Source organism: Perca flavescens, chromosome 18 (genome assembly GCF_004354835.1).
Source record: "Perca flavescens isolate YP-PL-M2 chromosome 18, PFLA_1.0, whole genome shotgun sequence".
Classification (NCBI taxonomy): Eukaryota; Metazoa; Chordata; class Actinopteri; order Perciformes; family Percidae; genus Perca; species Perca flavescens.
Genome location: NC_041348.1, coordinates 19,906,661 through 19,933,187, shown reverse-complemented (window position 1 = coordinate 19,933,187; position 26,527 = coordinate 19,906,661). Strand labels below are relative to the sequence as shown.

Genomic DNA, 26,527 nt, shown 5'->3' with positions numbered 1-26,527 from the left:
AAAGTCCATTTGACATTTACTGTACATTCTTTACTACATCATTTCATCCTGTAGGCCGTAGATGTGGACAAAATCTCTGGAATCTGAGCAGCACCAGCCTGCATCACAAAATGTTAATCTTTTGAGAGTAACTCTTAATTCAAGTTAGGGTAGAGGGCTAACACAATGGACTAATTACATAACACAAAGAAATCCCTCTCTGTCCAGCCTCCCAAGACTGGGCTCCTTTCATCCAGTGAGGGAACATGGTGACCGGAGAGAGAGAGAGAGAGAGAGAGAGAGAGAGAGAGAGAGAGAGAGAGAGAGAGAGAGAGAGAGAGAGAGAGAGAGAGAGAGAGAGAGAGAGAGAGAGAGAGAGAGAGAGAGAGAGAGAGAGAGAGAGAGACTGCCTACCTCTTTATCTCTCGGTTTGTGTGCATTTGCAGGGTTTTCCTTGCCATTATAAGGCTTAGACGCAGCACCCAAGCCGTTTTTGGTAGAACCTAAGCCAAATGAATGTAAATGTAAATCTTGTGAGCATCAAAACCAACTAAATGACTTGATTAAAGGACTCCGATCGAATGATTGTAGCTGGTCCCCAATGGACTTCTTTATCTTAAGTTTTGTCTTTAATTATTTGCTCCAGCTTTTCCAAAGTTTTAGACACAGATATTGTAATATTTTTTTTTTTTGGAAGGACCGCTTTACTCCCCACAAAATACATGCACTTAGGTCTTTCACAAACCTAGGGAAAACTATTATGGGAGCCCAACCCCTCCCTCCAGACAGAACCTTATTTTCAGCCATGACCCCATAACCTCAGAAATACTGGGGCAACATAACACAGAAAAACATTCAAGCCCACTCCTTTAACTGTGACCACAGCTTGACCTGCATATTCAGGGTGCCTTGAAAAACAACGCTCAACTCAGATTGCATTTAAAAAAAAAAATAAAAAGAAAGACAAATGAGGTAACTGCTAGGGACATAAAAGGTTCTGTGGCCTATGATGAGAGATGCACATAAATCCCCAGTTAAACCAGAATGTGTGTTTTTTAAGGGATTAAACAAACAAATTAAGAGACATGTTCATTTGTGAGCTTTAGAGGTGTTGGTAGGTTGACAGCTGGTAACTGGTAGTTCTAGGGAATAAGCATTTTTCCCAGAATGTCAAACTATAGCTTTAAGTGTGTGTGCAAATAGGCATTAGCATTTCTTTTTTTTAATGTACTAGCACATACTATTAAAGGCTTTTTATTTTCAACCATCTACTGTATATAAGTGTCTGGGATTAGATTTGTTTCATGCCACACAATGGACGAGGTTATTCATCCTTTTTAAAAATTATTATTGGATTTACTTTCACATAAAATAAAGTGTACAAAAAAAAAAAAATATACTATGGGAGCAAAAGATTGTTCAAGGCAAACATTTTGCAAGCCCTGAGGGTACTGAGAGACGTTACTCTCACCAAGCAGGAGGCCTTCCTCTTCTAGAGGAGGGGGTGGCAATGAGGAAAGCACTGTCTGTGCTTTCCGAGATTTTGTCTTAAATCAGCGGATCTGTTGGAATTAGAGGTCTGTCTGAGCCCAAGCCCACCCTCCCTTTCCCCCTTCCATCCCTGACGTGAGAAAGGTGTGTGTATGTACAGTATATGTGTGTGTGTGTTGATCAGAGGGGTCTTCAACCGTGTGACCAGAACGAAAGGAGCTGCCACATTGGGCTCACAAACACACCCTTTGGCAAGTCCACTGCAAATTCAGTTTAGCATAATTCAAAAATACCAGGCAGTGTGTACTGTGGTGCACTGCTAAACCTGCAAAGCAGCTTTCTCCCTCTCTCATCTCTCTCTGCCCCTCTCCTCAATCTTCCAAAAACACTTCACACAAACAGGAATTAATGAAACTGCTAAACAGTCTATTTCCTCAGAATAATAATAAGGCAGGTCATCAAAAGTTGTTGGGCTCCGTTGTTTTGTTTGTTATTAGGAGGACTCATTAAGAGGAACAGGCCACAGATAACACCACGCTAAAAAAAAAAACAATATTTTGTTCACTGCAAATAAATTAGGACAACTTGAACTGACAAAATATAATTAATCCAAAATACCTAAACACCGAGATTAATCCTCAAATATATTAACCATAAAATGAATCTAAAAAAAAGAAGAAAAAAAAAGAAATTGAAACAAAGAAAAAAAAGAATTCACAATAACATGAAAACCGAATCAAATTGAGCTACATGCTGTGACCAGAATCCAAATTATACCGCACCACATCTGCAATAACAACAAAAACTGCATGGCATACTGATAGTGCTGACACTGATTTTAGCTAATATAAGAAGATGATGTTTATGTCAGCAGATGGTTGTGACAGACCACTGGTCGGTGTGATGTCTCCCCTTTAGCCAGCCCCATTCCTTGTGATATTCCTATGGTGATGTTACTAAATGGTTTACACAAATTCTTGACTTGCTCTTCTCTGTGCATGTATGCATGTGCTTGAAGGGTTGGATTGGTGAATACCTGGCTCTTGTTATGTTTAAGTGTTAATGAGTTCATGGGGTTTCATTGTGCCATTAAATGTAATCCACTTGATTAAACATGCATTGGATCTTGACAACATTCTGACTCAACCACAATGTTTGCAATGCTTATGAAGAGGTGAAGAGAGGAGCAGATGGCAGTAGAACAATACCATAAGCACTAGTATGGGAGGACATAGGACAACACGCAGCTTAATGCAGCATAGAACAAGAAGCTCACGGAGGTCTCATTATAAGCTGTATGAATGTCCTACCTGGACTCCCTGTAGAAGCCGAACACATCGCTCCTTGACGTCGTCATAGGGACACCGTTTGGACAGCATGAGGAGGTGAGCCAGGATGTCATTTAGGTCACTCTTGGGAGGGTTTCCTGAGGCTGGGGGTGACAGGGCCAATGATGGTATGGGCCTGATGGCCTCTACTTGCCTCATGACGTCCTGGCAGATGCTCTCCATGGCTTTAGTTCTGGAGATAGCATCCCGGCTGCCCAGCCGGTCCCATCTTCCCAGAGACTCCTGGTCCTGCACTTCCATCTTTTGATGTAGGACTAACGTTTGTTCTGTCTTACAACAGGCTATGCAACAAATAACACATGAAACAGTCTAGGTTTTACATCACAGCATAAAAAACAAGCTTTAACAATGTTTTTAATGTTATTCTAATGGGGAACTGGGTAAATATTTCTTGAAACATGTGAAACGGTTTACAGATAAAACCAACAGGAGGGTCTGTTTTTAAGTAATCCAGCAAATTAAACACCCAATAAATTGATGTGTTACATAACAATGATGCAAAAGGTAATATAAAAATTCAATATTGCTTCAAAGATTTATTGATTTGCAACACTGCCCACAATGGCCTAACGTTAACACACTGATATCACATTGATATTAAAAGGCATAGGTATAAATGGTATGGAGAAAAAATAATATGCTGTAAAAATATGCTGTATATTGTCACAGGGTATTGAATATCGACCGACCCTATACTCCGTTAATGTCTCGTTCACAATTCTGTAAAAAATAAAAATAAAAAAAAGTAAGGGATTTTTATTAATTGTTATGAGTTTATGTAAAGACTAAAACAAGCCGATATATTATTGGATTTCTAAACACTCAAATATCGATCTCAGTATTGGCCAAAAAAAGCCAGTATCCATCGGGCTGTGGCAGGCATACAGGGATTTAAACACAGATCATGCTGATAACAACATACTGATTATTGGTCCGTGACCAACTTCCAAGAAAAAAAATCTGGTTAACGTAGCCTACTGATGTCTCAAACTACCATAATCTGCCAAATAAAGTGCCACAGCTTTTGCAAACGACAACGAACCCACGTTGGTTTATGGTTAATTACTTTATAATCAAAATTTTAGACATATCATGACTGAAATGTACACCCAAGTGGTCAGTATATGAGTCCCTCAATCTTCTTTCGTGTCAAGGCTTTCAAGCTGCCCGTTAACAAAGACACCAGTAAAGTACAACAGAACCACGGTCAAAACAACATTCTTACACACAAACCTGTCACTGTGGACCAAAAACAAAGAGTGTCATTCTGAAATACTCACTTTATCCACATTCTTTGGTGCAGGTCTTCTGCCACGGGAAGCCTTACCACAGCACTGACCAGTAACGTCAGTCCCAAAGTAGAAAAGATAGGAGGCAACAATTTGATGGTAAACATTTGATTGGCAGAAGGAGCCGGCCAATGAGAGGAGTCCCTGGGCATTCTCGGGCTGTGCCGTGTAGATTCTGACCAATTTTAGTTGTCATGCTCGCGGGGGAAGGTTTTATGGGAGTTGAATTCTCTTCGTCCGGTGTGCAAAATTACGAATCCCACTATGTCCACGCCAAGACCCGCCCTAAGAAGAAGCTCGATTGGTTGGGGTTAGGCATTTCACCTCGAGTGGTTAAAGTTAGGGTTAGGGGATTGGTCAGGGGATAGGACCTGTACATGTAAGCATGGACGCCTGGCCAATAATAGTGTGTGAACACTATTGAAGGGCGGGTCTTGGCGTGGCCATAGTGGGATTCGTAAAATCGCGTCCGGTGTGTGCTCTTGGAGGGTAGCTCTTAAGAACTACAACTCCCATGATGCACTCCGTGAGCAAGCAGCCCCCCCTTCTCTTGTTTATCAGAAATAGCTAAGACTGCCCGAGGAGAGAGGAAGATTTGTACATTTCCATTTGATTCGCTTTAAACCTCATTTGTATTTAACTAAATTGCCAATATCAGTTAAACGATATAGCACACTATCAACTATCAATGTCAACATGTCAAATTGAAAGAAGTTAAAAGCGGATTCTGGTGTGCCATAATGCAAGTCTGTTTTGGGGACAAAGGTGTTTTTGCTAAATGAGAAAAAAACTACATCTGCAGAAGAAACACAAATACCTATGCAGGTTTTACAGAAAATAGCCTGTTTACTTTCTTTCAGTGCAGCACACATGCCACACTGTAGGTATGTTGCCTTTAGCTGCAGCAGGCTATTTGCATACTGCTGTGCAAATGTTTACAGGCTGATTAATTGATTTACTGGCTAAAGACCCTTTACTAACCCCTAAGTGATCAAAAAAATGGCATCATCTGTGTTATGTTGTTGTTGAAAGTGGGTATATCTCAGCATAACATATACTCCAACTTCCCATGTTGCAGATAGGGGTTCTTTCTTTAATAATATCAAGTCACGTCAAGACTAGCTACTACTGAGGTCATATATATATATATATATATATATATATATGGAGATGTGTGTGTGGTTAATTCAAGAAAAGTGGTCACAGGGTGTATAATTGTTTTGTAATCTGGATGTTATTAATTTTCAATATTTCAACATTTTAATTTTATCTTGCTAAAATGTGTGTGTAGGCCTAGATTGTTTTTGGCTACTATTCTGATCAATTTCACTTTTTCCTTCTATCTAAAGTATATAAAAGTTTCAGTTGGTGTCTCTGTGACAGAACCATCAGATATAAGAATTTCTTGATACATTGAGCATACATTATTAATACATTGGCAAGTCTGGAGGGGGAGGAGGAAACAGTGCGCAGGCGGAACCACTGTGATGAGAGCGGGGATGGTGAAGAGGAGGGAAATTTAAAAAGGCCGGACTGGTAACAGGCTCGAAGAAATCAGTTAGCTGTTCTGACCGTATGTCAATGGTTCTGACGTTACATTAAAACACAAGCAGCCTCAGAATATTACATACAAACATATGATTCGTTTCGGAACGCGTATCAACCTCAGCATCACAAATGGAGACTTATAACGATCAGGTAATGTTCGCAAATCAGCCGTTAGTTACGAATGTACAACACGTAGCTAAGCTTTAGCAACGTTTACTTTTGCTAATTTGTCGCTAGCTAGCTAGGTTATCTGCAGCTCCTTTTTTTACTGGTTTTGTTACCCCCGTTTATCTACAGTAACTTACGCGAGGACGGTTGCAAACGGCGTTACTACTTTATGCTAAGATAACTAATTATGTCAACGTCATTTGTAACGTTAAACAAAACGGGTTGTTTTCGATTGCGTAACGTTAGCAATTTTTAAATACCTAGCGATAAAGCTTTAAGGAGCAAAACGGTGGGCTTGTTTGGAAAACAGCCTTTTTGATGCAGAAAGCTGGTGTAACGTTACAGTAGTTGATCGTCAGATATTTTACCAATAGCAATGTTGATCAGTTAACGTTAGTAATTTAGCGTTAAGTCTTTTACACAGGAAACATACTGAACTTGTCTGGTAACGTTACCAGCTCCACAAATGTAGCTAAGAATTGTAAATTGAATATACTTATTATATTGGTATTGGGCTAGTCAAACAAAACAACCCAACCAAGACCTCACCATGGGCTGTGGGGACTTTTTTCTTATTAATATTTATTATCTTCATCATTTATCATTTATAATCTTATTATATATTTTTTTAACTGTATCAACTAAACAATTAATCGATAATACTCATGAGTTGCAACCTTACAGTGTCTAAAAACAAAATTAAATTAAAGCAACCATCTCTTTTTGTCTGTAGACTTTAGACTCACCCTCCAAAAACAGCTACATTGGGAGCTATTACCAGCCTCCAGACCGGATAGCAATAGCAAGACAGCTGGAGTTCTCTGCCCACTCATACATCAGCATGGAGCCGCGGATGACCAGCCCTCGGGCGTCTCAAACCAAACTTAATATTGACAGCACAGGTATGCACCCATGATGTCCAGCTTCTTGTCTTACATAATGTTTTTTTATGGCCACCTTCTGCTGGAATTATTAGGTATGCCTTTCTGTTCTTTTAACTCCTCTCCAGCTGTTGTTGATGCACTGAAGACTCTCCAGGAGAAAATCAGACGATTGGAGCTGGAAAGGAAGCAAGCAGAGAAGAGCTATAGTCAGTTCTCCCATGATGCTCAGAGGCATCAACAGGTCACAGCATCTTACACGGTGCCCAGTCAACCAGCTGCCAGCCTGCCTGAGACAGATAAGCCTAGCAGGAAAGGTATGTGATGAAGTGTCCAAAGGGAGAAGCCAATGCAAAAGTCTTTTCTGTAGATGTTTTTTTGATTGTTGTATCTGTGTTTATGATAACAGAGCTGGACTCAAAGCTGCAGTCTGCAGAGTCTCGCTGTAACGTTCTTGAGAAGCAGCTGGACTACATGAGGAAGATGGTTGAAAATGCTAAGAAGGAGAGGAAAGCCCTCATGGAGAATCAGGTAGTCCAAAAGGCTACAAACTGAAAGAAACTAAATTCATGAACAAAACTCTCATTAAATGTAGACCCTATAAGACTATAGGCCTAATATGATATAGAGAAATTAATTTCTGGGAAACATTCCATTACTTCCTAGTTTTGGAGGTACTGTAAGTGGCATAAATGCATGTTACTAAACTGCAATATAATCTCTGTTTACCTCCCCACTAGGCTTCACTACAGAAACAGCAGCCAAGTAGCTCAAACACCCAACCTCAGCAAGAGAAGCTGGAGAAACTTGAATCAGAGTGTCTCAAATTGAGTAGGACTCAAACTCTGGCAGAGGTAATTTACTATAAATTAATTTAACTTAAGTCTAAACACTAATCATCTTCACAAGCTGAATGATAAGATTATTTCAATGCAATTTTGCTTTCAGACAAAACTTGCCATTCTGGAGCAAAAACTACTGAAAGAAGAGCATGAGCGTAAACTTGTGCAGGAGAAAGCAGAAGAGGTCAGTCCATACACACTTCACTGTTTTGGATCAGCTCAACAATGACACAATTTCACTTTGTATTTAATCAAAATAAAAAAAAAAGGTTACATAAAACTCAATGTGTAATAATGGTAAAATTCCAAAAAAGAATCTTGGAAAAAAAGACAGACTTTAACCATGCTATTATTGCCATGTCCACAGCTGCAGAAGGAGTTGGAAATCAACTTTCAATTGTCGGGGCCAACTACTGAAGAAACAAAGCCAAAGAAGAAAACTAAAAAGACCACCAAGGTGTTTTTCTTACTGATTAAGCTAATTAACTGCCTGTGTTTAGTTGAAGAGTGATGATGAGTTGATAACAGCATCTTCTACCTCAGAAAACCTCCAGACAGAATGAGGTGGCATCACCAAACGGCCCAAGGCACACAAAAATGCCCTTTGTTGCAGGAACGGTAAGTCAACACTATCTCTCAAAACATTTATTTTTTACTCTTTCCCTTTTTGTTGACTCCTTTTGATTTTCCCTACCTGTCATAGTCGACAAGCCCGAGCCATTCGGTCCACGCTAACATACAAGGTATACTTCACATGATGAAGCACCATCAGCCCCAGCTGTGTGAACGAGTGAGCGCTCTGCACAGGTCTGGTTGTGCAGCCAAGAAAAGCCTCCAAAAGGACTTTGCTCCATCTTCCACCACTTTTCACAACCCTGACAGGGAGCCCGACCGAGCAGATCAGTCACTGGGCTCGCTGTCGGACCTGCTCTTGGCTCTGCAGGATGAGCTAGGACAAATGAGCTTGTGAGTAAGCTTTTTCTATTGTTTTCTATGACTTTTGTTTTACACATTTAGTAATCTGTGTGTGTTTTTTTTTCAGTGAACATCAAGAGTTGGCGCATCAGATAGATGCAACCCAACATCTCGAGCAGAGGCGGGATCTGCAGAGAGAACTGGAGAGGTTGGTCGCCAGGATGGAGGAGAAGGGAGCTCAGATTACTAAGCTCCGCAAACACCAGCAGACGGTATGTGAACCATCGCTCAGTACATGCAGAGGCAGGCTTTGTAGATGTGTGAAAGTGTTGTATGCCAACAGAAATGTACGTATGTCCATTGTCTGTTTGTAGTGTCAGTTGATCTCCATCCCTAATTGTATAGGTAAGTGTCTTATGTTTTCTGTCTTTGGCTCTTGCACAGGTCCATAAATGGACCCAGAGTCAGCCATGTGCTGAGGAGAACACAGCCAAGAAGTTGAGTGGGATCAAGCCACCTGTTCCCTCTCTTGTTAAGGCTAAGAAGAAAGGAAAGAAAGGTGGGATCACTCACGACAACCTGCAGCTTCTTAGAGAGACCCAGAAATTCAGAAACAGCCTAAAACAGGACGACCTCTCCTGGGAAACATGAGATACTCTGACAGACCTTTCTGTGTGCAGGCTTTGATGCTAGGAAGCAAGGGGAGTCTTGTGGTTGAACCACAAGACTCCCCTTGCTTCCTGGCAGCCTGTTTTTCCCTCTCTTCAAATGGCCTCTGGGACATTTTTGGTGACAAATATAAAGAGGGAATAAAGTGTTTTTGTGTTTCACACAGGACTTGATTATGTGTTACTCATAAAACCTCTTAAGCAATGGGTGATTGACTTTAAATCTTGCACATAGAGGGTTATTCTAGGTAGAGGGTGTATAGTGTATGAATCATGACCTTAACCTGTCTCATCTGAACTTAAGCTGGAGTAATCTATTTTTAATATTTTTTATTTTTAATAAAGCTTATTCTCATTACATATTGTAAATACATGTTTTCTTCACATTTTACTTCTGCCAAACCAAATGTTTTTCTCGGTCATTGACTCCATACTGAGAACCACTAGGTGGCAGTGCTCATCCTATGTCTATTTTACAAATGTGAAGGCTTTTACCCCACACACCGTACCGTTGCATGTATAATATAGGATATAACTTTATAATGTTGCATGCAGCATCAAGCTCCTACTGTCTGTCTGTAATAGAGATGGTCCAAATGCTTTGTGAACTCTGTTACAGCAGCTGGCTGGACAGCTGAGTAAATGTAGCCCTGACCACAGGACAAACGGATGTGGTTTTCATCGCTGTGCATAAGTAGGAGGAACGGCTTTTTGCCAAAGGACTTTGCTATTTTACACTGCCAAAAACCTCAATTCTCTTTAAATTCAACTATGATAGTTATTACTCTTCTTAATTGTAGACGGGTCAGATTTCTCGCATGGATGAGGCTTTTTTCTTCTTTTTTTTTTTTTTTTTTTTTTTTTTTTTTTTTGTCAGCCCACCTTTTTATGGGATGAATAACCATATGTGAAACTGCCTCATAACATTCTTGCATAAAATTGTGCGTTATCAGGTCTCGGTTAACATTTTTATTGTCTCATCAGGTCACATTTTTGATGCACAAGAAGCATTTTTGACCTTAAAAGCTAATCTCAGTCACTCCCTATAACACCAACTCTACAGTGATTGTTTGCACAGAAATGGTTGCGATTAAAATTAAAATTAAAACTGCAACATCCCAAACTGCCCTGTTCCGGGTCATGGGAGTCAAAAACAGCTGATTGTTATCCGCCCTCTGCATTCAGCCTTTCCACTCTATTATCTAGCTAAAATTGCTTGGTCCTGGTATTCTTGGCATGACTCGGAGTTCACGACATGGTTGAATGGATTGAGGTGGCATATGAGAGAGAGAGAGAGAGAGAGACTAAACCTATTGCATTGTTTCTATGTGCTCCCATATTAGATTACAGAGCATGACTGGACACGGCAATCAGGTTAGCTGAGGCAAGTCGAGACTCCTCCATGCCCACGTACAACATCTCTCCTGACCCTGCAGCTCTGATACCTTGTGACAGCACACCCACCTTTTTGCCTGGTGTTGAATAGCAGCGGTGTGTTCGGAGAACAGTGTATGTAGGAGGGGTGGGGAAATGTGAGTCTGTGTAAAGGGTTTTGTTGTGGATGTGTGAAAGGATTGCCTATGAAGAGCTATCATCATATAACTATAACGATATGTCGACACATTCATTTGCCTACAGTAATTCTTTGAAGTGTTACAAGTTTACATGAAGAAAAATAGAAAAGTAACATTCTCAGTGTGAATACAAGTTTATTGTTTATTAAAATGTTGGCTGACTGAAGGATTTTCCACCTTAGTGAAAGACCCCATAAGAGATGTTCTTGATAGAGCAGCACAAGCTTTTCTATCTCTATCCATTAACAGCAGATACTGTGAACTAGGGTTGCAGATTGTTTTTAATGAACACATGAGAGAAATAATGGTGTGGTTGTCCAAAAAAGCATTCTCTCCGGAAACTCTCTTTGGTTCTAGGAAATTGGGCCACTGGAAGCTTAGCACAAACATACTGTATTGTACTGAACTATACGGACCCTGTTTCTTGAGTGTGTGCACACACAGACGCACTAAATTTTCCTTTAGAGCTAACAGTTTGTGCTACATAAGCAGAATCTTGCTGTGACCTTGGAAACTGACCATGTGTCCTGTCAGGAGCATGAAAAACAAATGGGTTGTTTTGAACAGTTTTTTTTTTTTTTTGGTTTGCACATGGCTGCGATAAACTTTGCACTTGTATGCTTTACAAAAACATGTTGATTTCTATCATACACAGAAAGTACTCAACATCAAGTCAATGCTAGAAAGGATGTGTACAGTAATTATCATAACCAAAATAGGAGATCACTTCAAGTGTTAGTCCACTTCTTAAACTTTATTATATACGAGAAAATGTAAGTAGACTTCACAAAAGGCTGTGGCCATACATTTGATTGTAGGGCTATTAGTTTGTGTATAGCCAAAGGGAGGCACTCATGTCACCAACTTCCCTCTATATTTTCAGGTAGAGCAGCACAACCGTTTTGGGCTTGTGACCCCTTAAAATTAAGCAATGTCTACTTGTCACCCTTCATCACAAGTTATGGTGTTGTGTGAGGAATTTGTAGAGCCCTAAAGAGGTGAAAGGCATATTTATTATATATTATATATTTGCATAATTAAATAGTTTCTCTGTCTTATCCCTTCAGTCATCTAGTGACCCCTCAGATTTATTTTGGGGGCCCATGGAGTGTCACAAAGCCACGGTTGCAAACCACTACACTAGATCATCAGATTGAGATGGCAGGTATTGATGGAGTTGGGGTGGATACAGCATGTACAACATCAGAAATATATGTCAAAAACAATCTAATGGGCACCTGGGTAGCTCACCTGGTAGAGCACACGCCCATATATAGAAGTTTACTCCTCGACACAGTGGCCACAGGTTCGACTCCAACCTGCGGCCCTTTGCTGCACGTCATTCCCTCTCTCTGTCCCCTTTCATGTCTAAGGGGTGCTATAAAAATAAAAGCCTAAAATGCCCAAAAATAATCTTACAAAGAAAAAGAATCTGATAATACCTGTAAATTATATTGGTGTTTTTTTCCAATAGACAAGCATATTGAACAAACACACTCAGGCAGAGGAGCAGGTGAAGCAGAAAATGGGGTGAAACCATAGAAATAGAATGAGTGTAGAACAGAAATTTAACTGTTTGCCATGGTCATTTGACTAGTTTAAATGAAAATGGCACTTAGCACTGTGCATTGACCATAGAAAACAAATGAGTTCGTCTGCTGGTTGAGGTTGAGGTTAGGCACTGACCTGGAGTGGTTAGGGTTAGGATAGCCCACTGGTCAGGGGATAGGACCTGAACACGTGAGCATGGACGCCTGGCCAATCTTAGCGCTTGAGTGCTATGCAGGGCTTGTCTTGCCAAGTAAAGCAGTGGGATTCATAATAACGAGGCAACAGTACACATAAAGATGCCCGACCCTCTGACCATCCTGCTTTGTTGATTTGAATGGGAATGTCTGTTCTCTCATTTTATTTATATGGGTGAAACAAAGTCCCTTAGCAAGCTCAATTCAATTCAATTTTATTTATAGTATCAAATCATAACGGAGTTATCTCAAGACACTTTACAGATAGAGTAGGTCTAGACCACACTCTATAATTTACAAAGCCCCAACAATTACAGTAATTCCCTCAAGAGCAAGCATTAGCAGTGGCTATTGCGACAGTGGCGAGAAAAAACTCCCTTTTAGGAAGAAACCTCGGCAGACCCAGACTCTTGGTAGGCGGTGTCTGACGGGGACGTTTGGGGGTGTGATGGCGATAATAGTCGCAGCTCAAGATATTAAAAGAATAAATGGTCAGTTTATAAATAGTTTATTTTGGTAAATAGGCTCGTTTGCTTTCTTGCCAGAGTTAAATGAGATACCACTCTCTGTATGCTAAATATGAAGCTACCAGCAGCCATTTAGCTTAGCCTAGCATAACGAATGGAAACCCCTAGCTGGCGGTAAGCCTGGTCCTGTCAAAAAGTAACTAAATACACCTAGAAATATATCTACTGCCAAATCCAGATTACATGGGTAAATGCTGAATTTGGAGAAAATATTTAGATACTGTAAATATGATTTGATGAAATGGTTTTATTCAGCACCGCTTTTCTTACAAGAGAACTTGTAGCGTTAGCCACACACACACACACACACACACACACACACACACACACAAAAGCCTGAACTTGATACCTTTTGTTGTCTAGGCAACTAGCTGTTCAATTGTAACCATGGCGATGGAGCCGAGAGCTGAGATCTGGCTGTGTGTATCATCGTCCCACTTGTGATTTGTCATGTAAATTACCAGCTCCAAGAAACGTCAGCACTGCTGCCCAATGAAAGGTAAATACAGTGATTTGTTTAACAATATTCAAACTTTATTGGCTTTACACCGTGAAACTAAAGGCAACACTAGAAAACAAGGCACAAAATAAAAATGTTTGAGAGAAAAATAAGAAGCACAAAACATTTCAGGAGGCTTTGTGGCACCTGCAAGTGTGTGTGTGTGTGTGTGTGTGTGTGTGTGTGTGTGTGTGTGTGTGTGTGTGTGTGTGTGTGTGTGTGTGTGTGTCAGAGCTGAGGTCTGTGCTGGAAAGCGCGGAACTGTTGGTGAATGTGGCTGCCACCATCAACAACCTGTCTTTCTTTCAGGAGGAAAGCTCTGTACTCAGACAACTCACCATCGCAAAGTGTGCAAGTGTGTCAAAGTGGGGTGGAAGCAAAGCCAGAAAGAAATATCGTACCTACAAGCCTGATGGCCTCTAACACAAAAGGTTAAAAAAAATATGGCACTACAACATAGAAATAATGCTGGGAAAAAGGAGGGAATCAAGAAGGTTTTTACTCTTGGAATTGAACACTGCAAGGCTGAAAACTAACAAGTCCTCTAACAAGTCCTCCATGCAAATTTAAAATCCTATTGGACAGAAAACAAGTCATTCAATGAAACACTGCAAAATTACAACCAAAGTGGACTTCAAGTCATCCAATAACTGTTTACATTATGGAAGAAATGTTGCAGTAAAGAACACTAGAGATATGTGGCTGTGGTTACAACATTACTGGTAAGTTATTCTATTACAATGTGATGGTGAGAAGTTGTCCAGGCTTCATCTAGTTGAAAACTGTGCTATTCATTAGCTGGTTATAGCCATTTCACCAGCATTTAAACCACTATAATTCTATTGTGTGATTGGTTAAAATGTAGGCACTTAAATGCTAATGAAATTTACAACATAGCATCTAACAAACACACTTTTCAAACAAAAGCAGACTAATATTTGCCTGGACAGCTTGTCACTAGCAAATGCTCTGTGGGTTTGATCAAGAAGTTAAGGCTGAGAATGACAAAAGACATTAAAAGTGGAATACCATACAGAAAACCACTTTGCAGGGGTCTGAAAGTGCTGAGTCACATTGAAATTGAATAGGTGTGGCATATCGTTGCATAAACTACAACTATATATGGATTAACTGAATAAGGCACTTTTCCTTAAGAGTTGCACGGACTGAGTTAGTAACTTGTAGGAGAAGCTGCAGAGAGGCAACACAATGGGCATCTATTGGTATCAACACCACGATGTCAACACGGGATGCTGTGTTCTTAAGGAATGCAGCTACCATGACGAAAGCAGAGAGCACTCTGACTGGATTCAATGGTTACACAGCATGCCACTCAACAGCTGTGAATAAAACTCATATATTTCTCAAAATTTGGGCGAAGGCTCTCCGCATGCAGAGAATGCACAAATTAATGCAGCTAAGTCAAAACTCTGGAGCTTTCTCGCCATAGTTGGGTCTTTGGGTTGTAGCCTAATGCCACCAGGTGACTAGGTTAAAAGGCGTGTTTATGGTAAGCAGCAGGAAACGTGTAATCCTAAATAATAAAAGCCAAAGCAAAAAGAAGAAAAAAACTAATGTATTTCTTACTATTCGTGGTCATAAAAACAAGATTATTCATCCATTATCTAGTAAATATTCAAGACTGAGTATTTATACAAGCATCAGATTTTTTTTTGGGCTGAACTATGAAAACATTTACAAAGACAAAAATTACAAAACAAAGCTTGTCAATGCAATGCTCAATTTCCATGCCAAAACTGAGGACTTTGGCTCAATGCACACAGTTTCAAGGCATTCTTTCAACTAGCATATGGGCTAATTACAAATAATCAAGTGGTTTTTAAGTGTCTAAATCCTTAAGAGCATATGCAATGGGAGGAAAAATCACAACTCCAAGCATCCAGCATGCAATAAGAAAAAAAGGCATTTAACAAAACATCGTTGACACTGAACAAGCCGCTACAAGCAAAACGTACTGATAAACACTCCTTCATTTAGCCTTTCGTCAAGTCAAAACCTAGAAGATGAAGAAAACCAGATATGGCTATGTACAGGAAGGACAAAATGGAAAAAAAAATAACATCACACAGTTAGCAGCAAGCTAATTAGAGAACTTGACTTGAGCTTTAGCACAGCTGCTTTGTTGTTGCAGTTCCACACTTCATTCACAATCCTCTCATTTCAGTCAGAAATCAGAGGAGCAATGCTCATTTGACCAAACCAGCACTCAAACAGTCCTAACATTTTTAACTCAATGCACTCTCCCCAATACTCAGTTTTTAAATTAAGCCCAATATGTTTGCCATTTTTTTTTAAAGTTACATTCCCTGATTTATAGCACCTAACAGCGGTCCAAAATTTCCTGCCAGCTCATTGTTGTTTTTATAATTCAACACAATTTACAACTGAGTTCTGAAACATAAATAGTGAGGTGGGAGGAAATTTTGGGGGTCGTATTGGGCGCTACAAAAGGGAGAGCTACTTTAAATTATTCCATTTATACAAAGTTACCAGTGAGAAGACCTCTACTTATAGGGAAAACTTCAATCTTGACTGATCAAGGCCCTCAAGTGACAACTATCTACTGTATTTTTCACAATAAAAGGCTATTCAGTCCAGCTGGGATACTACGGTTCTCACCAATATCAGCACTGCGATACCGTTTCTTTCTTACAAACAAACTTATGATAACACTTGGGCCTCAACTAGGAAGAAAAGACTCATCCGCTTCCGTTTCACCATTCTCTCTTTAAGTCAAACTGGACATTAAAGGCACTTCACTGCTATCACTGTCCACATCAAGAAAGTGCATGTCATTTTCTTTTCTATCCCCCCGCATTCTCTATATTATACACTATTAAAACAATTGAATTATTAATATTTTTGAAATATTCTACAATCTTTAATTTTGACCCACAGGGCTTTTTTGGACTTCCTCAGATAAATGGGTGGCAAATGGCCAGCTGATCAAATTAACTTGATACTGTATTTTATTTATTGCATTTAGCTGCTCTACTAGGAGTTGATTTTTTACAACTAGTATTGATTAAAGGATTTCCCCCAGGGAAGTCAACAGCAGAAATCGCACCGCACTGCCAAGGGAGACACCAAAAATGGCTATTTTTTTTTTCAAGTCTGACATCAGATGATTGGGCGTTGCTTTTATTCCCTCGTAAGTAACCCCACCACTTTTACATAATCTATGAACACATATACATGGTACAGCTGCATGGGGGAAGAGGGAACCTGCCCACGATTGAACAGGCTAAAAGCAATACTGAATCATCAGTCATCACTTTTAAGAATAGCTGTGAACTCAAACAGTGTTTCCAAATCAAAACAATGATGTAAATGCTACCAGTTTGCAGCTGTACTACTCCCAAGTATCAACAGGAAAGCTACTCTGTGTACATGACTAATTCTTAAACTCTCATGTGGTGTATTTAATTGAGCAAGCCATGAGGAGAGGGGCTGTAAATAACACGTTCCACCTCAATTCGCAGCGGTTTTCGCAAAATGACTAATGGCATGATGGAGGTGGGAGTAGCTTCCAGATGATTTAATACATATGCTTAAGGCTTAAAATGCCATATTACAGGAGATCTGCTTAGTTGTTCTAGTGGAATTATCATGCACAACAGGCCTGCGTGTGTGCCTAATACAGACTTCAACAGCAGGGCTAATGCCGGTCTAAACCACAAGTGGCACAAACATCAAAGATCTAGAAAACCTGCTTGAAAACAGTGTTTGAGTCCGTCATGATGAGTGTGTGCCGAGTGGGGAGTCCTCTCTGGAAGTTTCTAGTTGGTGGGGATTGGTTGAGTGATGTGGATCAAAAAGTTTGGCTGCTTCAAAGGGTGTGGTAGTTGCGGTCCTTGGACTTGCAGAACTTGTAGAGGAAGAAGATCACAGCCTGCAGGCCCAAGACCAGCACTATTCCACCAATGAAGCTTGCAGCGTCGAAGGTGTTCTTCTGAGGGGCAGGAGAAGGGGAAGTTGGTGTGGTACCTGTGCTGTTTCCAGCTGTGACAAAGGGCAGAGGAAAAGGAAAATGGAGATACGTTATTCTTGTTTATGTACATGGCAGGGCAGATTAAAAATGTTCTTGCTCCATCACAATGTCAGGTTTACAGTACCTGAAGTAGAGGATGGAGCAGTAGGGACGGAGCTGTTTCCACTATGAGTGGGGGCAGGGGTGGGAATAATGGTTGAATTGCCTGTGGTAGGGTCACAGTAGGAACACGTCCATTAGCCTTTACACTGGTTAACTTGTAATCCCTATGTTGTGTTCACACCGGCTGCACAAATTTATTTCATGTCGCATTACTTGCACAAGTTTTATTGCTCGAGTTAAAATATTTTAACTCACGCGGATATGAGAATGACCAAAATTTTCCGTGTTCGTGTAGCGCCATTTGCATAATTTGCTTCGCCCACCTTAAATTTGCTTCATCTTCATCAATTCGTGCTTTTGCATTGGATTTGTATGTTATCGTGGCACACAATTCGCACAAAACGCAGACTGCGTGAACACACTTTCAAGATTTCAGTCCTGGTTGATTTGCAGACCCCTGCGGTTAATCATGGCATTAGTAAGCGTGGTTTAATACTAAAGCAAACACTCCTTGAGCGGATACTTTGTCAGGAATACAGATACTGGTGTGTCAGTTTACAGTACAGCCAAAGAAACAGGTTTCAATAAAGAAGTCGGTTGGAGGTGTGCACCCTGTTGCCTGTCTTCATCTAACCGCTCACTGTGGCTGCTCCCTCTTGTTTCATTAGTCCCTTGCCAAAAGAAAAAAAAATATCTACCGGCTTTACAATAAAAGCCTCCCTGTGTTTGAGGTCTTTTAATGTGAAGCAGCAGCAGTAAAGTGTTGGGTTTGCATTAATAGTAACTGAACAGTAAACAGTGAGGCTGTTATCAGTGAGTTGAAATTAAAACATTAACGTTGGATTACATGCTGCATCGGTTCCTGTGAATCCCTCGCAGACTCCGCTACTAACAATGAAAACTATGTGGAGAGGTAATTACTGAATGGCTCCTGCTGAAAAACCGCAAACAATAAATACTGTAGTGTCAAAAACAGGGTTTGATATCATGAAATTCTTAAAGATTACAACTTTAAAAAGGTCCAGTGTGTAATGTTTGAAGTTGTTAATCATCAAAATTTGTATTGCCCGTTCACAAACTTGTCCTTTTTCATGAATATTTACCACCACCATCAATTCCAAGTATTCCTATTGGCTTGAAATTTTACATTTGCGCTTGCATGAACTGGGGTAGACGCTCCATATTCATGCACCATCTTGAAATACGTTAGCCGGTAAGGGACATACAGGCTATACTGCTCCGCCTTTTGCGTTTTCGACTCACAGCTGCTGCTAATGGGTATCGTAGCTTCCCGGCCCCGGCAAGTTTGAAGAAGGAAACATGGAGGACCACACGTATTCAAAATCCAAATTTCAGGAACAGGAGTCTTCTTCTTCGCCCAGAATAAGAAAACGGATATTGAAAAGAGCAAGAGACTGGCATCATCAGAAAAAAAAAAAAAGTGAACATTGGAGCTGCTTTGGACGCACACACCAAATCCCAACTAGTTAATTATCCTCCGGACCACTGCAGCCTCCTTTTCTTTCTCTCTCCTTTCCGGCGGGTGGCGTGCGTGCCGACTCGTGGTGTGAAGCGCTCGTCCGCGCTACTCTCCGACATGCACTCCAACAACCACAGCTGATAGACAGCCTTTTGGTACACCTTCGCTTTTTGAAGCGTGAAGGCTACCGTAACTGCAATACATACTTTGAACTGCGTGGCAAGAGAGAGTTGATTGCGATATATGATCTCAACACTAAATGGGAGAAATTCCTACACATTGGACCTTTAGGAGATCTCATTAAAACTATTAACAAGACCACTTCAAACCTTATATGCTGGACAACACAGACTAAGCAGTAGCTGAGGTTTTTCAGGACTGGTTACCTGGGGTGGGTTGAAGGCTGCTGCCGTTAGTGGAGGTGCTGGGGACAACAGCGGTAGGGGAGACTGTAGAGGGAAGGGGTGGAGCTGTGGGTCCAACAGTTGGACAGGGAACAAACATCAAGACAGGGTGAAAGGGGGAAAGCAGAAGAGAGACAACGCAAACAACAATGGCCAGAAAGAACACAACACTCTCTCATCATATCTGTTGGGCAGGTGAGATTGATGTTTTATACCTAGCCAAGTCTTTTGGACGCAAACAAAAGCGACAGAGGACAAAGTGCTGAGACTGATCATTAACTGACACCTCAGTTAGAGCGTAGCTAAACCCAAACAGAATCTGCAGATCATTTCATGTTTTTCTTTGTATACAAATATAGAGTCTAATGGCCTAAAAGAACATGTCAATATAAAATGTTAATTCCCGGCATGATATTTAGAACCACTAGACTGTTTGACTTACCTGAGCAGCTAGCATTGGTGCAGGTCTCGTTTTCTGCCAGAGAGTAGTTGCGACAGCCAAAAGATGCTGAAAGAGACAGGAGCATCATGAATTAAAAGCCTGGTTTGTGCTTTATATGAATGAAGTTACACCAAGCAGTCAGAGTAGATTTTAGTGGCTTATGGTGGCATGAGCAAAAAGCACTTCAATCCTGAGCATGTTATTTTTGAGGTGAGAATGGCAATAATTATTTATCTCTCACTGAAGTCTCATAACAGCCTCATTATCCAGCTCACAAAGAAGAATCACCAATGTTACTGCGTATTTCCAGAACATAATGGCCTACAGTCTCTCAAGTTTTTTTTTCAAAGAGCACACGCTGAATCTGATGATCTATCTTACACTTGTTCTGCGCATACAAATAGTTAAGCAACATGATCTGCAGTGGGGGAATTCTCTTATCTCGTCTTTTACACAGCGAGGTCAGAGCATTTGCTCACACAGGCCCACATCCTGCTGTCCCCATCATACCACTTGATTATTTCACGTTGGGTATGTCTGAAACCTGTTCTGTATCCATTCGTTTTTCATTTTTACTACACCAGCAGTCTATCTGGCAATATAAGATTATGACTCAGCACATCATTTATTTATAACTAAAATAGTCACCAATAAGAAAAAACAAAGTAACTTAAAATCAGTATTTAGATCACGTACTTAAGTAAAAATAGCAATACAACAATGTAAAAATACTCCATTACAAGTAAAAGCATGCATTACCAGCAAAATATACTTAAAGCATCAAAAGTAAAAGTATTTAATATGCAACAGAAGATCCCATGTCAGATTTAAATTACTATAGGAATCTAATTAAATATGTTGTTGATAAAGTGTTTATCTGCCAAGTAACTAATAAATAAAAACATAAAATAAATGTATTTTCTGTCTGTAATATAGTGTAGTAGAAGTATATATACCAGAAATTCGTAAATTACAAGTACTTTATAATGATTTTTGCGTACAAAACTCAAGTAAAAATAAAAGGGGAATGACGTGCAGCAAAGGGCCGCAGGTCAGAGTTGAACCCGCGGCTGCTGCATCGAGGAGTAAACCTCTATATATGGGCACCTGCTCTACCAGGTTAGCTAACCAGGTACCCAACCAGGCACCCAACTTAAGTAAGTACATTTTTTAAAAGTTTCATTCCATCACTGTTTAAGACTGAAGACATTTGTATTTGTTTTTGTTTGCTGACTCATAGTTTGATCATCTAGGTGTATTCGGTTATATTGGAAAATCTGATTACTAATTAACCAGGACAGAAAGGGACTCTGACCCACCATGAAGTCTTGCCTGTCCAAAATACTTAACAAGAAGTCAAGATAGAGATGTAGCATTGATTTAGTGATTTACCTAAGAAACTACATTTTACAGACATGATTAACTAAAGCAATATCAAATTCCATAAATTAAACAACCAACACAGACATTTCTATCAATTTATGCTAGTTTCCTTTAATGGTACAACTCGGCCGGTGTCACAGTGAGGAAACCATGAGTCACGACGGACGACACCTTGTGACTATAGATTCTTTTCACACCCAGTTCTACTTTATGGTGTTCACTTTACTGCTACTGTACAAGCTAAACACGTAATTTCTCAACTATTTTGAGAAATTAGTTTTTTCAAGCAAAATGCCCCCAAAAAAATGCTGGTTCTAGCTTCTCAATGTTATGAGTAGATGCTTTTCTTTGTCCTACATGATACCAAATTAAATGTGTTTTGGGCTGTTTCGAATTTTTTTTAAATGTTTTGTATCTGACAGTCCCCTTGTGATTTGTCTGTTTGAAATTGGAATATGTATTTTCACTGTTATAAACTAAAAACCATCATTTAAAAAGCTTACTTATGGGCGCCTGGGTAGCTCACCTGATAGAGCAGGTGCCCATATATAGAGGTTTACTCCTTGACGCAGTGGCCGCCAGTTCGACTCTGACCTGCGGCCCTTTGCTGCATGTCACTCCCCCTCTCTCCTTTCATGTCTTAAAAATTATCTTAAAAAATAAAAAAAATTACTTACTTATTCCATTAGATACTAGCTGCTAAACAATGCTTTGATTTTTAGGATCCAACCTACTGGACACGGATACAGTAACAGTGTACAATTATCCAGCATGGCCGCATTTTGCCTTCACTTGTCCCAGTCCTCTCTGAAATGCCATTTTAAAACTAACTGTCTCAAATGATACAGAAGTGGAAAACATGTTTCCCATAAAGCTTTAATAATGGTTTAATATAGTGATGGGGGAGGCCATTAAAAAGGCATTTAACCATGTCTTTGTGTTGATATAAAAACAAATGCTCTTGAATTTGTTTATATGAGCATATGGGGGCATTATCGTCCTGAAATACAGGAACATCATAAAAGGGAACTGTGTCTACTCAATGTTTTACACCTGGTGCTGTAAAACGCCTTCCTACACCTTCCTAGCTTGTAATACTATAATCCACAGCAACCAAACCTAACGACTCCCAACAGATGGCTGCCCATAAATTACAGATACAGCAACAGCTTTAACAGTAAGGCTGCAGCCATTGTTGAAAGCATCTTTTGGCTTTCTCCAAATAGGGTCAAAAATGACTCACCAGCCTGCCTTACATATTGCACAGCTCACAGGGCTACATTTTGTATCAGGTTATGGATCCCTGTAAACTGGTCTTGGAGACAAGCAACTACCAAATGGCCCTTCCTGTTATAATTATTAGTTTGTGCGTCGATCTCTTGAAGATAATAGCAGGGCCGGCATGTGTGCACGCGTGGGAAGTGTGTGGTAGAGCGAGTGAGAGAGGGACAGCGATTAGCTTCAGAACGAATACTGACTTTAGAGTCATAGTGGGAGAAACAAAGTGTCTCCCCTGTGCTTTCGGACCACAGTGGGAAATCGGTATCCCAGAATGCTGTGTGGACTAGCCAGACCCTCCTCTGTAGCGCTTTGGAGGAGGTTCTGGCAAAGCGAGACTAAACGTTTTAAAGCTGGAATCGTAAATGTCTCACTGCACTTCAAACTGTGATTTCTGTCACAGATCAAATAATTTCATGTTGGCTGCATTATTTTTGTATGTGTGATCTGACACTGCGATCCATGTATGTCGAAGCATGTGGAAGGAATTTGATTTTTGTTCACTCATAGGAGAGGTCTGTTATCTCGCAGGCAGCTGTGAAAGGTAGGACTGACTCTCACCCCTTTTTCAAGATGGCGACATCATCATCACCACGAGGTACATCCACAGCTTACTCAAGCTAGAGTTGTGAGTGAAAGCTTCACATCTTACCACAGGAAACTCTTGGTTAGAAGCACTCAACAAGCTTTGTCACAGACTACGGCCTGTATTTAGAGGCGCTACCGAGCTTGCGTGTACACGTGTAAAGTTTTTAAGCGTTTAAACACTGGGCTGCAGGGAAATGCGGCTCTGACGCCAAAGGCTTGTTTACACAAATTCCCTTAACCAAAGATAAATCTAGCAATGACAATGTGGTAGGTTTTAGCCTGCTGCTGTAGTGTGGTTATGCTGTGGTTCAGCAAAGCCATCTTGACTGGCCAGAGCTGACTTTCTGTTTTTTTTGCTGAGTTCATATGAAATGCATAATCCATTTTTGGGATTTATCTATAAATATTTTACTTGCTTGTATCCTGTGTAGTAGGCTGGTGTGAGTGGACAATGATTACAAACTCAATATAAGGAACAGATCTCAATACATTTGTGTTTCTTTGTGTCTGTGGGTGGTGGGTTTGTTATTTCCTCATGAGTCATGTGTATGTAGTAATACAACAAGCTTAACTAGCCTGTCTCCCTTGGCTCTGAGAAGACGTACATAACTGTCATCTCACCTGTCCTGTTTAACCACTTAAGGAATCATTAAGAAATGTATCATTAGGAGGACCATTTAACAGAGACAAAGCAGAAAGAGGGTGTGGATCACCAAATCTCTACACACTCTTTTCTGGAAAGAATCAAAGCTCCTCACTGGGAAAGTTGTTAAACAGGTTAACACCCATGAGACCTAAAATACCTTGTGCTTGTCCTACTTACGTTAACTGTTGTAGGAGCTAGGCTTAATGGTTTTGTATATGCTAGACCAACTAGTAATACAGTTGAGATTACACAAGTTATCTTCCATTATTGACAACTAATGACAACTGAAATGCACGATGAGATCATGGTACACCCTGCCCTGAAAGCATAAATTATGAGAACAAAATGGCACATGAAACTGATCTTTTATCCTATCTGCACACTCTTTCCTCTAACTCGTGCAGTTATCCTCTCCTTCCTTCTGTTCCCCAGCGTGAGGATATTGCAGATTTCCTGCCACACATCCCCTCACTTCCTCTCCTGTTCATCTTCTTCACAATCACTAGAGACCTGCGTGTGTCTGTCTGACTACACACACTGAACTCCCGCCAACATTGGAGTACGGCCCTCAAGGGCGATATGGTCAATAATGAGAAATACTCAAGAGGAATTCTTTTCACCCACAAGGTTCAGGTTTTAGCCAGAGGTCTACTGTAGCATTTACCTTACAATAAACTTAGCCAGAATTGTGCTTTCAAGCCAGTAAGCACAAGGGTTTATCACATAATCGTATTCATATCTGCGGAATGAAAAAGTGCGAGAAACCTACAATTTCAAAATACTTTTGACACTTTACCGATAAAACCTGCAACCTCATTTCCTGACACTGATAACAACAAGCTCCTCTTCTCTCCTACTTAAACCACCAACCTTACAGGGAGCACATAGTGAGCGGAAAGCCGTTGGTTGACTCAGGAAACAATTTCTCATGCAGTTTTGTTATGCCAACTCCTTTTTACTGAATGATGCATATTTCTAAAATGCAACCAGTGGAGTTCCTAATTAGGTTGAATAATACCACTGCAGCATTTTTTTCCGCATCCTCCACTCTACAGTGCAGAAGTCAGAGAGAGTTCTCATACTCTGAGCCCTCATGTTTAGACAGACATTACCATTAACATAATGAAATTACAGGATGGCAAAAAAGAGATGTAGTCAATGGGCAGCAAAACCACAATCAGTAAACGTCAGTCAATAAAATGTCCGAAAGACAATGTCCTCTCAATCCTCTATGATGAATTTACTGTGGTAAAAATAGGGAGTCTATGCAATCACCAAGATAGAGCAGTGTGCCAGATCCACAGCCTTTCCTGGTGTTGCCAGATGATTACGATACAGCTCGGGTTTTAGGGAAATTGGGATGACATCACCTAAAAGTCAGCATCCACTGCCATACATTCTCTCCATACCATAGGAATCATGTGTCCAATCAGTTCAGCTGTCTGGACAATTTATGACACACAAAGACCAACCTGTGCCTCTGGATCCACAACCTGCCACACATTTAGGACAGATACTCACATTCTGTGCAGTTAACCCACAGGCAGCCGCTAGTGGTTTCACATGAAGCACACGACAGAGAGGCACAATTATCTGCAAAGAAGTCATAAATCAGATTTAGTTGTGGTAGTTTTCAAGAAAGGTAATGTCCTGCAAGTGATAGAAAATGAAACGGGTCTAACTTACAATTACAATGTCAAATATTTTAGCACAAACAAAGCAGGGTATTACAATGTTATGAATTGTATTACAATGTTATGAATTGTAAAATGTGACACAGCGAGGCAAAATGTAAGTGGTTACATAACAAGCTGATCTGGTTCCTGATCAACTGGATGTACAATTAGAATTACACCAGGCTCCATGATTCAGCCTTTTGCCCTCTGATAATCGACATTATGAGAGGTATATTGCAGTTACACCATTTAAATTTAATTTCAGGTCACATATCTTTCCAGCAGGCTAAAGCGTTAGCTGGTACTGACAACTTCAGCGTGGAAATAAAACTGACAAGTTGCCAAAAGGATATTTTGTACATATATTTTTTGTAAATAAAAAAAGGGATGAGTGACAACTGTCAAACTAAGAAGTTATGCGTCTAATGGACGCTGTATTGACCAAAAATGGAGGCATAGAGGTAGACTAAAATCAGTTTACTGGTAGATGTCTTCACCGAGCTAAGGAGGGACAAGGCTGGTTGTAGCTAGCCGCTAGCTCAGCAGTGAGAGGTCGCAAACTTACCTGAGTCTGTTGCGGCTGATGCGCCAATCAGAGCCAGAAATACAGTGAAAAACACCACCTTCAAGTACATGACTGCGGCCAACTTATTGCTCTTTCTGTTCCGACAGGGAAAAGGTATCTACTGAGAAACGTCGAGAATAAGACTTCAGAGATTTCACAGCTTCCTCCCCGTTTTGCGTCTGATCGCTGCTATGCTGCTGTTACTGCTCGCTAGCTCGCTACTTCCTACTAGACAGGTCATGTGGCACTTTTTACTGGGAGGAGAAGTGTACGCGAACGGTTACCACGTCAAAGGCAAGAAGGAGTGGCGTTTCTTCATATTATCATTAAACAAACTGCGAGGTGTCGCTTCTGTTTGGCTAAGGGAGATGTCGCTCAAAAATACCTGATAAAAAATACACCTGTGACGCAAAACATTGAATATTATTACGCTAAAAATAACCTCTCACAGTCACATCCATGGCATGGTTGACTAA

At 40.4% G+C, this 26,527-nt stretch overlaps 3 protein-coding genes across 3 annotated transcripts in view; 1 reads left to right on the top strand and 2 right to left on the bottom strand.

The window, feature by feature from the left end:
• sesn1 (sestrin 1) overlaps nucleotides 1-4,197 on the bottom strand; it is a 53,531-nt gene extending 49,334 nt beyond the window's left edge. The window contains exons 1-2 of the mRNA XM_028604947.1: nucleotides 4,100-4,197; nucleotides 2,781-3,100 (exon numbers count right to left, since the gene is read on the bottom strand). Coding sequence (XP_028460748.1) covers nucleotides 2,781-3,059 — 279 coding nt within the window. The 5' untranslated portion in view covers nucleotides 3,060-3,100; nucleotides 4,100-4,197. The remainder of the gene's footprint in view (nucleotides 1-2,780; nucleotides 3,101-4,099) is intronic.
• Nucleotides 4,198-5,553: 1,356 nt separating this feature from the next.
• Nucleotides 5,554-9,490, top strand: cep57l1 (centrosomal protein 57, like 1). The gene is made up of 12 exons (XM_028605400.1): nucleotides 5,554-5,806; nucleotides 6,558-6,726; nucleotides 6,834-7,022; nucleotides 7,115-7,236; nucleotides 7,446-7,559; nucleotides 7,654-7,731; nucleotides 7,915-8,004; nucleotides 8,091-8,165; nucleotides 8,251-8,513; nucleotides 8,590-8,734; nucleotides 8,907-9,139; nucleotides 9,195-9,490. The coding sequence occupies exons 1-11, from the start codon at nucleotides 5,786-5,788 to the stop codon at nucleotides 9,111-9,113; spliced, it is 1,473 nt and encodes a 490-aa protein (XP_028461201.1). The 5' UTR covers nucleotides 5,554-5,785; the 3' UTR covers nucleotides 9,114-9,139; nucleotides 9,195-9,490.
• A 3,998-nt stretch (nucleotides 9,491-13,488) lies between these two features.
• cd164 (CD164 molecule, sialomucin) lies at nucleotides 13,489-26,463 on the bottom strand. Its single transcript, XM_028605047.1, has 6 exons — nucleotides 26,052-26,463; nucleotides 25,332-25,403; nucleotides 19,916-19,981; nucleotides 19,456-19,539; nucleotides 17,612-17,692; nucleotides 13,489-17,498 (listed from the first exon to the last, which is right to left on the bottom strand). The coding sequence occupies exons 1-6, from the start codon at nucleotides 26,119-26,121 to the stop codon at nucleotides 17,326-17,328; spliced, it is 546 nt and encodes a 181-aa protein (XP_028460848.1). The 5' UTR covers nucleotides 26,122-26,463; the 3' UTR covers nucleotides 13,489-17,325.
• Between the last annotated feature and the right edge of the window lie 64 nt (nucleotides 26,464-26,527).